The sequence below is a fragment of the Patiria miniata genome, unplaced genomic scaffold (genome assembly GCF_015706575.1).
Source record: "Patiria miniata isolate m_02_andy unplaced genomic scaffold, ASM1570657v1 HiC_scaffold_25, whole genome shotgun sequence".
Taxonomy (NCBI): Eukaryota; Metazoa; Echinodermata; class Asteroidea; order Valvatida; family Asterinidae; genus Patiria; species Patiria miniata.
Window position 1 is genome coordinate 5485314 of NW_024037064.1, and position 12927 is coordinate 5498240.

At 39.1% G+C, this 12927-nt stretch overlaps 1 protein-coding gene across 1 annotated transcript; it reads left to right on the top strand.

Annotated features, from left to right (window-relative positions):
- Positions 1–1904: 1904 nt before the first annotated feature.
- Positions 1905–12386, top strand: LOC119733438. The gene is made up of 10 exons (XM_038207006.1): positions 1905–2118; positions 4114–4223; positions 6907–7113; positions 7287–7429; positions 7795–7879; positions 8731–8863; positions 9273–9475; positions 9836–10001; positions 10575–10696; positions 11593–12386. The coding sequence occupies exons 1-10, from the start codon at positions 1992–1994 to the stop codon at positions 11905–11907; spliced, it is 1611 nt and encodes a 536-aa protein (XP_038062934.1). The 5' UTR covers positions 1905–1991; the 3' UTR covers positions 11908–12386.
- The last annotated feature ends 541 nt before the right edge of the window (positions 12387–12927 follow it).

Genomic DNA, 12927 nt, shown 5'->3' on the forward strand with positions numbered 1-12927 from the left:
GTATATGTTATTTTTTTTTTATCTTGAAAAAAATCACCGTACTTTCGGCTTTGAAAATGTGAACTTTTCATCATTTTCCTGTGTAAACGCACCGATTGAGCGCCCTCGCGTCGACTCTTTTGACTGTAACTCCTGACTAGAGTATCGAATTGTGTGGGGGTAAACGGAATCGAATAGCTTAGCTCCTCCTCTTTCTTTACATGTAAAACTTGTTATGATTGGTTGAAAAAAACCACCGTACTTTTCACAAAGAAAAAAAGTGGCCAATGACAACTTTCGATCGATAAGGCATCGTTCGAGACTTACATCGATGTACCATTCACTGTAAAAACGTTGGGCAAAAAAATGTTGGGCAAAGTGATTTCACCAACATTTGGTCTGTTTTAGTACAAAATGTTGGACATTTTGGGTCGAAATTGACCAACACGATTTACCTAAAAATGGGCATCCAAAACATCCAACAAATGTGTGACTTTTGTCTTTTTATTGGTAGTATTTAATTACCAAACAGTGTTGGTCACTTTTCACCCTAAATATGGGCAATCCCAAATTTGTCGCACTAATTTATTGCGTTCAAATATATTTAAAAAACCAACAAATGTGACTAGATTAACCAAAGTTTTGGTTAACCAGTAATTGGTTACTTTTTTCCCAGTATTTTAGTTCTTTATCATCTTCACACATTTGTTCGTTATTTTTTGCCCAACCAAAATGGTACAGATTGACCATCACCATTGGGTAAAATACACTTTCATCCAACAACGTGGTACAGATTACCCCATACTATTGGGCAAACCACTTTCCCCTGTATTTTCGATTAGAATCACCCGACGGCTGGGCATAAACTGCCCATTACTCATTGGTAATGCATTTTACCCAATGAAAATTATAAAATCATCCAACGACAAAGTACAGATTACCCATAAAAAGTAGGCAATTTATTAACCCCGCAAAATTACCCAACAACATGGTATAACTTACCAATCACTTATAGGTAATCCACTTTAACCAATACAAATTATAAAGTCACCAATTAGTTGGAATTTCCTGCTGCTCAATTATTTTTGTTTTACGGCGTTTGAAAAATTTGAACAAAAAAATACCCAACGTATCGTATTAAACTATAGACCAATTATTGTTTGAATATAGTTTTACCAAACAATAATGTTTACCAACGTTTTTTTCAGTGCATAGATATTGGGAAATGTTAATTCCCCAATAATCTACTCCTGAGAAGGACCAACATAAAACAAATGAGGTGAAAAAAAAAACCTTTTGGTTAAATAACCTTCTTAACTCCAAGTTATTAGCAAGATTGCCATACTTTGAAAATTCCGAAATATTTTACACAGTATTTTCTGAGAAAGAAATAGGAAATTTTGGAGGTGTATTTCAATAAATATATGACTTGTCTCTAAGTGGGGTTTTAAAAAAAACCTCAAAGAAGAATAGGACCTACCACAAAAATCATGAAATCATCACGTGTACCGTTGCGCTTTTATCTCCATATAAGGTAACCGTACAGTGGGCTAGGCTCATACCATCAAACACAGTGATAGGGGTGTTTCACCATGCACTAAGTAAAATTGCTAATAATTTTTATAATTATTTATGGTTTGGGAATTGTTGAGTTTTGAACGGAAATGTATTTATTTAATGGGAACAAATGTGTACTCAGAAGTTATTAAAACGAGCACATTTAGTATTCCTAATACCCAGGCTTCACACACTCGATCCTGATGTCTCCACTCCCAGAAATGTATTGCACCAAAATGTTGGGTACGTGCCAACTCCGTTTACCGCGCGCGCGCAAAATCGGCATTGATCTTCGTCGAGGCGTCACGTAGGCCCTATACGTACGTACACGTACACGTACGTACGTACACACACGGTCGGCCGGATCGCCCATTGCCTGTCCTGCCCGCCCGCCGCAGTTTGCCAGTTTTATTCCTATAAGTATAATACTCTTCCCGTCCGGCACCGTTTCCAAAATGTCAAGGGGGCCTGGAGCTGGAGACATCGACGAAGATTTACCGGAAGTCGTTGCAGACCATGATGACAGTGTGGACGAATACCTACAACGTTGGGGTGTTCCCGAATTAAGTGCAAATTTCAAAGGTAGGCTGAGTATTGACATCCAGCATTTAGGGCCTAGCCCTAGGCCTATCTGCATTGCAGGCTAGGCCTATAGCCTAGACCTTGGCCTGGGCCTAGCAGTAGGCCTAGGCCTAGGCTAGACCCAGAGGGTCGTTAGAACTCCTTTCTCGCATTTGTCTTTCGGACTGTAGTACCCCAGATCGAGTACGAAGTAGGGCCTAGGCTAGTCCCACCAAGGGCGGATCCAGGGGGGGGGGGCCAAAGGGGGCCATGGCCCCCCCCCCCCCAAAACGAAACCAATTTTTTTTTTTATGTGACATTGCAATAAAGGCAGGCAATGAGTACATCACCATCTTTTCCTCAAAAAAACATTGGTTAAAGTGGTCAGAAATTGCCTCAGATCGCACCACAGAGCATCTAGAATCCAAAATTTTTCGGGGCCCTTAAGCGGGCCCCGAACCCCACGCCGTAATTTTTTTAACCCAATTTTTGGGGGACCAAAATTTTTTTTGGCCCCTCCTAAAATTTTGTTCTGGATCCGCCCTTGAGTCCCACTAGTAACTGGGGCGCTAGAACTTGACATTGGGATGTTGGTCTGTCGTACAATACAACAAGCGTCCCACTTTGCATTGTCAAAGTGACAAAGTGACATTGTCAAAGTGACAATGCAAAGTTAACACAAAAATACCTTTGAAATCGCCTCAATTCTACATATAATTATAAAAGACGAAGTAGCTAAATGGGGCTTCAATGATACTTGATATGCCTAGGCTAGCTGGAGTTACCCAGCCCTGAATTTTATCATTGGGTTGTCATGTAGGGCTTGAGCTAATTTTTCATGGTTTTTTTGGGGTCGAAAATCCGTGAAATTCAACCACTATTGAACAGATATCATACAGCGATCATTCAAAAACGTTTATGGCTTTTAATCTACCAACGCATTGTATATGGTAGTATGGACGTACACACGTACCACATACAAACAATTAACGTAGGCTGCATGTACGTGAAGCAGGGGCGCGGCCGGGACACGACCGCGTGCGATCTACATGCGGAGTTTGTGTTTGACAGATACAAACTCCGTATGTAGATCGCGCGCGGTCGTGTCCCGGCCCCTGCTTCACGTACGTCTACGTGTTACTGTTTGTATGTGTACGTGACTACGGGATGTATGTCCATATTACTACCATATGCCTACCATGCGTTGGTAGCCTAGATAAAAGTCATAAGCACTTTTGAATGAGTTCTGTATGATGTCTGTTCAATAGTGGTTGAATTTCACGGATTTTCAACCCGAAAAATATCCCTTTTTGAGGCTGCATCAATATTGTAATTTTTTTTTATGAATTTAGTTGGGGCCTACTAATGCTAAATCACTTAAGAAGGTTTTGTGGTTATCTACCCAGAATTATTAAATAAAAAGGGCCTCTTCCATTTTACGGCAGATATATTCCATGTTGTACATATACTTGTACACCCTACATGTATTATTGCCCCTGTGATTAGATCTTCTGATGATTCCTATAGCCCTACAATTCAATCAAGGAGTATTATTATTTTGTTCTTGACATGTGAGCTTACAGCTACGTCACGGCTATAATATTACTGAACAATGCAGTAGCTTCACATAGAAATTAACTTTGGGGGGGGGTTGGGATGGGGACAGATTCACCTCTTTGCCACTGAACACTGCTGCATGCTACATGTATGTGATTATGTCAATACGCATCAGAGTTTGAATGCAATTTTTACCGTGTGTGTTTAACATGAAGTCCCTGAGAAAAAAATATTTTCATCAACAAGGAATATACCATAGCTGGACCCTTGTCTAGTGGTAGTATTAGTAGTAGTAGTTTAGGTTTAAAAAAATGGGTTGAGGGTTTATTGTCAACATTATCTCCCCAAACTATTACAAGTTGACAAACTAGATTGTTAAAAAAAATCTAAAGTGATAATTTTTAAAAAAATGAAGTGCTTTTTCTTAAGGAAGTTTATCTTGTTTGTCTTCAAATGTAGAACATGAAATCGACACCGCTGCTTTGAAGCTGCTAGATGAAACTTCACTTGTTGAGCTGATACCCAAGATTGGCTTGAGGCTCAAATTTCTTCAGGGTTGGAGGAGAGATGTGAGTTAACAACTTGATTGAATGAAACAAACTGGTAAAAATGGAATTTACTTGTTTTAGATGTCTAACTTCTGTTGGGGGAGAAATGCAACAGTTATTTCATCATCTTAAATATGTCCACCACATCACATCGGGATCTGCAACAAGGATAATTTGCCATCAAAATGGCTGTTTAGAGACATTTTCTTACTGCTCCTCATTTAAAAGACATCTGATTTCTCAACACTGCTCTGAAAATATTGAATTACAATCGAATGATGAAGCAGCAGACTTTGAGGATGGAGAATTTGGCACAAGTAGTGAGGATGAAGAATTTGGCACAAGTAGTGAGCATGAAGATTCAGAAAATGGCGATTTGTCTTTAGATGAGGGACTGATCCAAGACGATCCAAGAAAACATATCGAATTGTTTATTAAGACAATGATGTCATCTGCTGTCCCATCTTCATTCACTCAAAATGTAATTTCTGAAGTTGAAGAATTAGTCCACACTATTCTAAACAATTTTGAAAGAGATGCAACTACATTAGTCAACAGCATAACAGTTGATGATCGCAATGCTTGTTTTGAGAACATGAAGCAAACATTTGAAGCTATTAAGTCATCTTTCAATGGCCTTCGGACACAATATCAGCGTAATTCTTACTTGCAAAAGGAAGGTCATCTGATAACTCCAGTGGAAAAGCTTATTGGCAGGACATTTAAATCTCGAACAAACTCTACCACAGGAGAAATTATGCAAGTTGAGAATCGAGACACCTATCAGTATGTACCGATAGATTCCAACTTGAGAACTTTTTTGCAGCAGCCTGGAGTTCTCAAAGCAATTTTAAATGAAGAAAAATCAGAAGATCCAAATGTTCTGAAGTCATTCCGTGATGGAGAATTTGTCGCTGAAAAACTAAAAGGGGAAGAAACAGGCAGCATAATGTTGCCAATTCTCCTTTATAATGATGCTTTTGAGACAGCCAACCCTCTAGGATCGCATAAAGGAATACATAAGCTTACCTGTTTTTATTCCAGCATCCTCAGCTTACCCCCAATATGCCAAGCAAATCTGAGCAATATTATGTTGGTCGCGTGTGCCAAGTGCACTGTTTTGTCGGAGTATGGTATTGACTGTGTGTTATCCACGGTAGTGAAAGATCTTAACAGACTTCAAAAAGAAGGCATTGAAGTTTCAAATGATGAACTGTCAGTTAGAGTGAAGCCATATCTGTTCCAGGTTATTGGAGACAACTTAGGCCAACATGAAACCTTGGGATATGTTCTGAGCTTTGTAGCTAACCATCCATGCAGGTTTTGCAGAGTACACAGGGAGACTGCGAGATATCAGCTTGTGGAAGATCCAGATCTTCTTAGGACTGAGCACAGTTATGAAGAGGATGCAGCACTGGAAGATGTCAGTAAAACGGGTATTAAGCGACGCTCTGCCATGAATAACTTGTTAGGCTACCATGTAACACAAAATGTTGCTCCTGATGTTATGCATGACATGCTAGAGGGTGTTCTACCTTTGGAGATTAAACTAACTCTCAAATCTTTGGTTGAAGAAACTGTTTTCACACTTGAAGAGCTTAATGGCAGGATTAGTGCATTTAGCTATGGGAAAGTGGACCAAAAAAACAAACCAAGTGCAATTGGGCCATCAGCCTTTAACAATCCGGGGGGGCCAAGTGGACAGAAAGCGGCTCAGACCATGTGCCTTGCGATTTATCTCCCACTTATAATTGGTGATCTTGTGCCAGAGGGATCAGACGTATGGGAGGTTTATCTGTTGCTACTGGACATTTACAAAACAGTTATGTCTGACTCAATCAGCATAGGAGCAACATACTCTCTGAAACATATGATACGTGACCACCACAGTCTTTTTCTTCAAGTTTATTCAGATCGTCATTTGACACCCAAGCAGCATCATCTGTTGCACTATCCCAGAGCAATTCGGCTACTTGGCCCATTACAGCAATACTCGAGTATGAGATATGAGGCCAAACACAAGCCATTTAAGAAGTGGGCTGCTGCATGTAACAACTACCGAAACATTGCGAAGTCGGTAGCTACTAGGCACCAGCAGCAACAAAGTTGCATGCTCTCTGATCCCAACCACACCTTCAAATGTAATGTTGATATACAGCATCAGGTTCTTGTATCTGTGAAATCGTTGGAAGAGGCGAGTGTCATCTGTGCTTCTCTGAAGGTTACACAGGATACAGTTATCACAGTTGCAAGTATGGCAGAAGTGTATGGTTACCAGCTAAAACCGAACAGCATGGTCCTCACAGCATGGACAGAAGATGGACCCCAGTTTGCTGAAGTGCAGCATATCCTTGTAAACGAGAGAGGCCTGTTTGTCACTCTAAGGCCATGGCTTGTAAAGGCTTTCAACAGACACTTTCATGCTTTTGGTGTTCAACGGATGGATGGAGGCATCATGGTGAAACGACCACAGGATCTTTTTGACTACCGCCCACATCATGTTACACGGAGCCATGATGAAAAAGATGACTCGCTGTACATTGTGATCCGATTCAACCTTATATAACACATTTTAGGTGAGTTATAGAAATATTTGCTCAATCTGTTGTTCTGCCCTTTACTGGTACATTTCCCTTCAGCTTATTTGCAGGGTTACTTATTTTTTTGAATTATTTTTTATGTCATATTTGTATGAAATTTCCAGTTTCCAAAGCAACAGCATGCTGCAATAAGAGCGCAGAAGCCTCCACTACAGTACAGTGATGATGACTCCTCTGATGACCTGACGGATGAGCATGAGTTGTCCGATATTTCCTCCCAACAAAGCAATGCATCAGCTTCAGTGTCTGGGGCATCCTCATCCTCAAGTGGCACACCCTCTCACCAAAAGAAACGAAAGATGTCACTGTTTGTAAGTATATGACATTTTGTTTACTTTGTAAGGTAAAAGAAAAAAATACAGTAGCACTTTTTCACATCCAGTGCACCCACTGTCATGTTACTTTTTTTGTGTGGATAGATGTTTGCACCTGTCTTGATTATCCCCATCCTCATGTATACTACTTTACTTTCTTCAAATTGCAGAATGCACGGACTATTCTTCAGACAACCAAGGTTGGCACAGCTATTGTTGCACAACTTCAAGCTGATAAAGTGCTCACAAAGAAGGCCAGATGCACAATGACATCCTTGTTGGTTGGATTCCTCATTGAAAACCATGGTTTGAAGTAAGTACATGTACAAGCACCCCCCAAAAATAAAAAAAAATTGAAAAATTGAGCGTTCTTGTAATATAAGAAATAATGAGAATTTTAGAAAGACATAATCTCACTAGCACAAAAACTGTGTGTATGTGAAGCAAAGTTGCCGTTTCATGTTTTGAATTGCAGGCAGACGCCATGAGCGTCCGGGACATGTTCTCATTCTATTGATTGCAGCTACGCAATGTCACACACTGACCCGACAAATTAGAGCAACTGCGTGTATGTGCACATTATGTCAATACTTGTGTGCACCCATCACTGCTCCACCGAATTGAAAACTAACTCCGCTGAATTCAACAGTGTAACTCTTTTGTGTGTGTGTTATAAAGGCCAAGTTCATACGAGAAGCAGTGTCTTGCTGAGAGTATCATTGAGGAGTTTCCATACCTCAAAGATCCAGAGGGCAAAGGCTATGTAAGTATGTTTGCAAATTAAACAGGAATTGTGCTTGTTTTCTTTCTTTGCTGTGTTGTTTCAATCGTTTAACTCTAAAACACATTTTTATACAAAGAAAAATTGACTGGTTTATCTTCCTACTGAAAAATGTTTATCACTTTAAACTTACATCTGAAAAAACCTTTGAAAAATCAGTTGTATACTTTAGAGATATAAGTTAATCCTTATATAGCCTGTCTTGAATAAGACAAAAAGTAGAAAACAAACAATAGTTAAAAAATGAGAATTTCAAAGTACGGTAACTTTTAAAGAATCAAAACTTTTGCATCAAATACAAGTTCCATCAGTTTATGCTACAAGAGTGAAATGTAAGAGTTCAGATATACAACATTTGTCCTACCCACTTGAGGCCAAAAAAAGGTTTCTGGTATGGAGCTTGCTTTTTTTTTTACATTTTTTCTTCAAATTTCAGCTGATGACTGCAAATGGTGTCCGACTAAATTTAGTGCAAAATGTATAGCTTTTATAAAGCCTATACAGCTTATCAAGCTTATACTAGATTGTAGCCCCATCTAAAAACACGCCAGAATTGTGCAGCAGCAGGATTCCAGTCAAACCAATGAGTTTGGCGGTTTGAGACATCATCTTACAATGAAAAAAAAAAATTTATAATTCTGCTGACGCGCATGGCTACGGGGACGCGCGTGCATAACAGAAACCGGAGACTCTTTTTTTTTGCCAATTACCTTTTTTTTTCTTGTGAGACTGACTGATACTTGCATGGCAACATGAAATAGATGTATTACAAACTGAAAAGAGTATATTTTTGTACAACTAAATGAAAGGGCTTCTCCATTTCTTTTATGTAGGAAGCATGGTATATGAAAGGTGCAAACAAACGTCCAGCTACAGGGTACTTGGAGGAACGACTAAGGTACATCAGAAAGACGATGCTCGATAAGGAGGACAGGAACAAGGGGAAATTGGATGCTCCTGCTGAAGGTATGTGTTTAAGCAACATATTGTTGCATCCAAGATTTTTATGTTGTATCCTTCAATTGTTCCCAATTTTGTAAATCTTTCCAGGTAATTTTTTTTTATTTGTCTGGAGCTGAATGCTCGCAATTAAAATGATAATTTGCACTGTGCTGCATTATTTTGTACATTTTGTTTCAACAAAAATATTTTTTATTCAACAAACATCGTTCCCAAAGGTTACACTTTCAAGGTTTCCTTCAGTCAAGTGTTAACTTTGTTTTGTTGGTTATACATGTACTTTCTAGTTTGTGGATTTGGTTGGGCCTGCCAAGCTGACTTGGTTCAGCTTGACCCTACTTTCGTACTTGGCTGCACAGGGCTAAATTTGACACATGTTGTCAAAACTTTTTTTAAATACTGCTATTATATGTAGAGCCACCTCGTGAAGGGACAACTAGTTCTCCTGAAGAAGAAGCCAGGATGGTAGCTTGGCTGAAGGACAACATGGAGCCAGCAAGCAAAGTTCAAGAATACATGGCACTGACAGCAAGGCAACGCAAGAATTTCATTGGGCAGAAGAAGCAATCTCTGGCTGGCATCTTGGAGGAATTTCCACGTATTCTCGACAAAGACATGGTAAGAAAATTATAGGTTCCAAACAGCAATATGCGACAAGAGGATGGAACGTATCATTCATTGCAAGAGGTGTTGCAGTCAATATCGTGACAGCATTGGATCAAGTTAGCTTATTGACAATAACATTTCAGTGTTGTACTGTGTGGACTTTCCAGAATAGGTTCCTAAACACCCCTCCTTAAATTAATTATCTTCAACATCAGAAATCAATAGTTTTGTGTGAAAATTGTATTCCCACAAAACATGGGATGGATCTTGAGTTGGAGTCCTCAAACAGTTCATCATTTTTTTAAAGTGTGAATAGCTGTATTTTGCCTTGTAGATAAATGTGTTTTGTTTGTATTTTTTATTTGTTTAAAGATTGCACAGGACTTTGATTTGGTGCATCATCCAGGTATTGCAGATAACCTCTTCTTCAAGTGGGAAGGCTTGTGTGACTCTGTGATAGCATATGCCAACTTCATGACTCCAACTTGGAAGCAAGTTCTCCACATGCAGGACAAAGTAGATGGTACACTCTCTACAGGTAAACTTGTCATATGCTAACCTTTTGATAAAGTTTTCAGTTTGCATTCCTTCCTCTATGGTTAGCCTATGAAGGATCATTCAAATGAGAGAAGCTGGCACAGAAGTTGGTCAGCTCCACTCAACAAATTTGCACTTTGGAGCAGTTTCACTGACAATGTTGTGTTTCAATTGCACACAAATTAAAAAAACTGCTGGAGCTGACATTAAAGCTGACCAGCTCAAACTCAAACCTGGAAATTTGCCAGACAAGCTCCTCTTGAAATCTCAAGAATTTTGGGACCCCAACCCCAAATCTTTCAGCATTTGCTGCTTCGAAACACCACCACACCTCATAGCCCTCGAAAATGGGAGAAAAGGGGGTTCCTCTAAAATTTCAAACTTGCTTTACAATGTTTAAACTATTCTCTGCTGGATTGTAGCCCCACATGATTTTAATCATTTATTTGTACATGTTGGCTCGCTTCATGCGAATATATTGGTTACAGCTTTGCAAAACATATTGGCAAGTTTTGAGGAAATTTCTATTTGCAGGGTTTTGTTATTGCTTATGTATTGTTAATTTCTTTTTCAGCGGAGAAGAAAAACCTGGCCCTGTTCCTTCTACCAGTCATTCTGGGGGGCCGCAGTAAAGGCAAGCGAGGAGGCCGATGCAGCCTGTTTGACAGCATTGATGCATTTATTGACTTAAAACCGGTATGTTGTATTTTGTTCTAAGATCACATATAAAGGGATTGAGTGCCAAGGTTTTTCCTGTATAAATAAGCTGAAACTGTTCACCATAATTAATTATAGCATAGGGCAATTCAGTGAAGGACATAGTTTAATTTCTTCCTTTGCTGATAAGCTGATCTATTTCTATTGGCAAATCATACAAAGGTGCATAAAAATACCATTTGCAGATCTTCAGCTTATCAGTGGGAAAGATGGTTTCTCGCTTTACTAACGATCTCAAATCAATTTGTTTTGAATTTTGCATGAAGTATATTATATACACTATGTCCCCAAAAAGTGTTCATCTAACTTTTCTTTAAAATAACTACAAAACCATGAGGTCAATGAACTTTTGGGTTTTCTTTTTTCTTTTTTCTTTTTTTTGGACACTGGCATTCCTTGCCTTATACAGTATGTGTTATAAAGCTGTGTAAAATCCTTCATGTAGTGAAAAGGGCTAGGTCAAACTTGCCTCTCTCTCAGTCAATCGTGGCAAGGCATGCAGTTAAATGCTCAAGGGCAAATAATTCCAATCCCAAACCACATCAACCTTTTTCTCAACATGAAGGATTTTACGCAGCTTACGTAACACAGCACTGAAACTGATTAACCCTAAAGGGGGGGGGGGGGTTGAATCCGCCCCCTCCCCCCATGAAATTGTTCAATTGTGCGTAATTTTCACAATTCACCTCATGGTTTGTAGTTATTTTTTCAAAATAGTCAAATGGACACTTTTTTGGGAACATATTGAAGAGAACACCAGACTCCAGCAAAAGTACTTGCCATTTCAGGTTACTTGGCAAAAACTAACTGCTGTACACTTTAAAATAAAAAATTACCAGTGAGTGACATATACCGTTTCTTTTAATTTTTGTCAGGCCATAATCAACGTGGACAACTACCTGGACAGCATCAATGCCGAAAAGAGGCCACAACCGTTCATCCTTGCACTCTACACAACTGAGCGCTTGAGTCCATCTCAAGTCTTCTTGGTGGTTGAGAGACGGGCCATCCCTTACCCAAGTCTGATAAAGACTGTTGATGCAGCATTTAAGGCACATTACGTGCTTGACATCAATTACCAGCCACAAGTCAAGACAGTCTGGGAGTTCCTCCAAAATGTCGTGTACGAACTACCAGGGATAGTTCCCCCAATCTTGAGGGATTTCCGTGCGTATTTGGTGTCCAAGTGATTTAAGCATTGTAATCCAAGTAATCTGCATTTGGTGTCATAGGGGTGTGAAATCTCAGCTTTAAAGCTGATTTCAGCTTTTTCTCGCACTTGCTGTGTACAAAAATATAGATTTTCAAAGTTCAGCCTTTTTAGACCTTTTTCAGCTGTTTTCAGCTATTTTTATCAGTGGTCACTCACACCCTGTGGTGTGCAAGTTCTTAATATCAGCTACGTACATATAAACTTATGTAGCAACCATTTGTGCCCTTTTCTGGTAACAACATATCAATCAGCTACAGGTTTGACATTTGATTATCATGGTGTAGTCTAACCTGGCAAGCCAGAAATCCCAGTAAAAAAAATAAGTGCCTGCATTAACCTTAGTATTTTCATTAACGCTAAAAGGAGTGTGGAATGTTAAGCAACCAAATATAAGGTGAAGTAATCTCGAAATTGTTTCCTCATTTTGTATTTAAGAGAATATACAACATTTGCAAACATCGGGGAAAAAAAGTACCAAGTTTTTACAAAATACCTTACTAGGATGTTGGTAAATGACAGTCTAAAGCATCCTGTAAAATCATGGCACCTGGTGTGAAGTCAATAAACAAATGGTATTTTCGTTACATTTCCAACGGTGGTCGGCCGACCACCGTTGGAAAAAACTAACTATTTTTTCAACTTCTGCTCCAAATTTACCCTTTTTTTTTCAGTCCAAATTTTGTTTGCTATTGGTTATATGTTCATGAACGGGTGCAGGCCAGCTAGACTGGTTCCCTTAATTTACAATTTTCCGGCATCTATAACCTGATCCATTTCATCTTTAGTGAAGTCCGGGAACTAGACTACTTGAACATTTTTGTTTTTCTTGGTCTTTCCAGCATTTTCGAACATAAAACTTCAAACATGTAAGTGTAACAATATTTGATCTATTACAAATAGTTTAGTTCTGAAAATTACAGCAAAAGCGGCTTCAGAAATAAACTATTTGAGGGGTTAATATAATAGAAAAAATATTGTTACACTGACATGTTTGAAG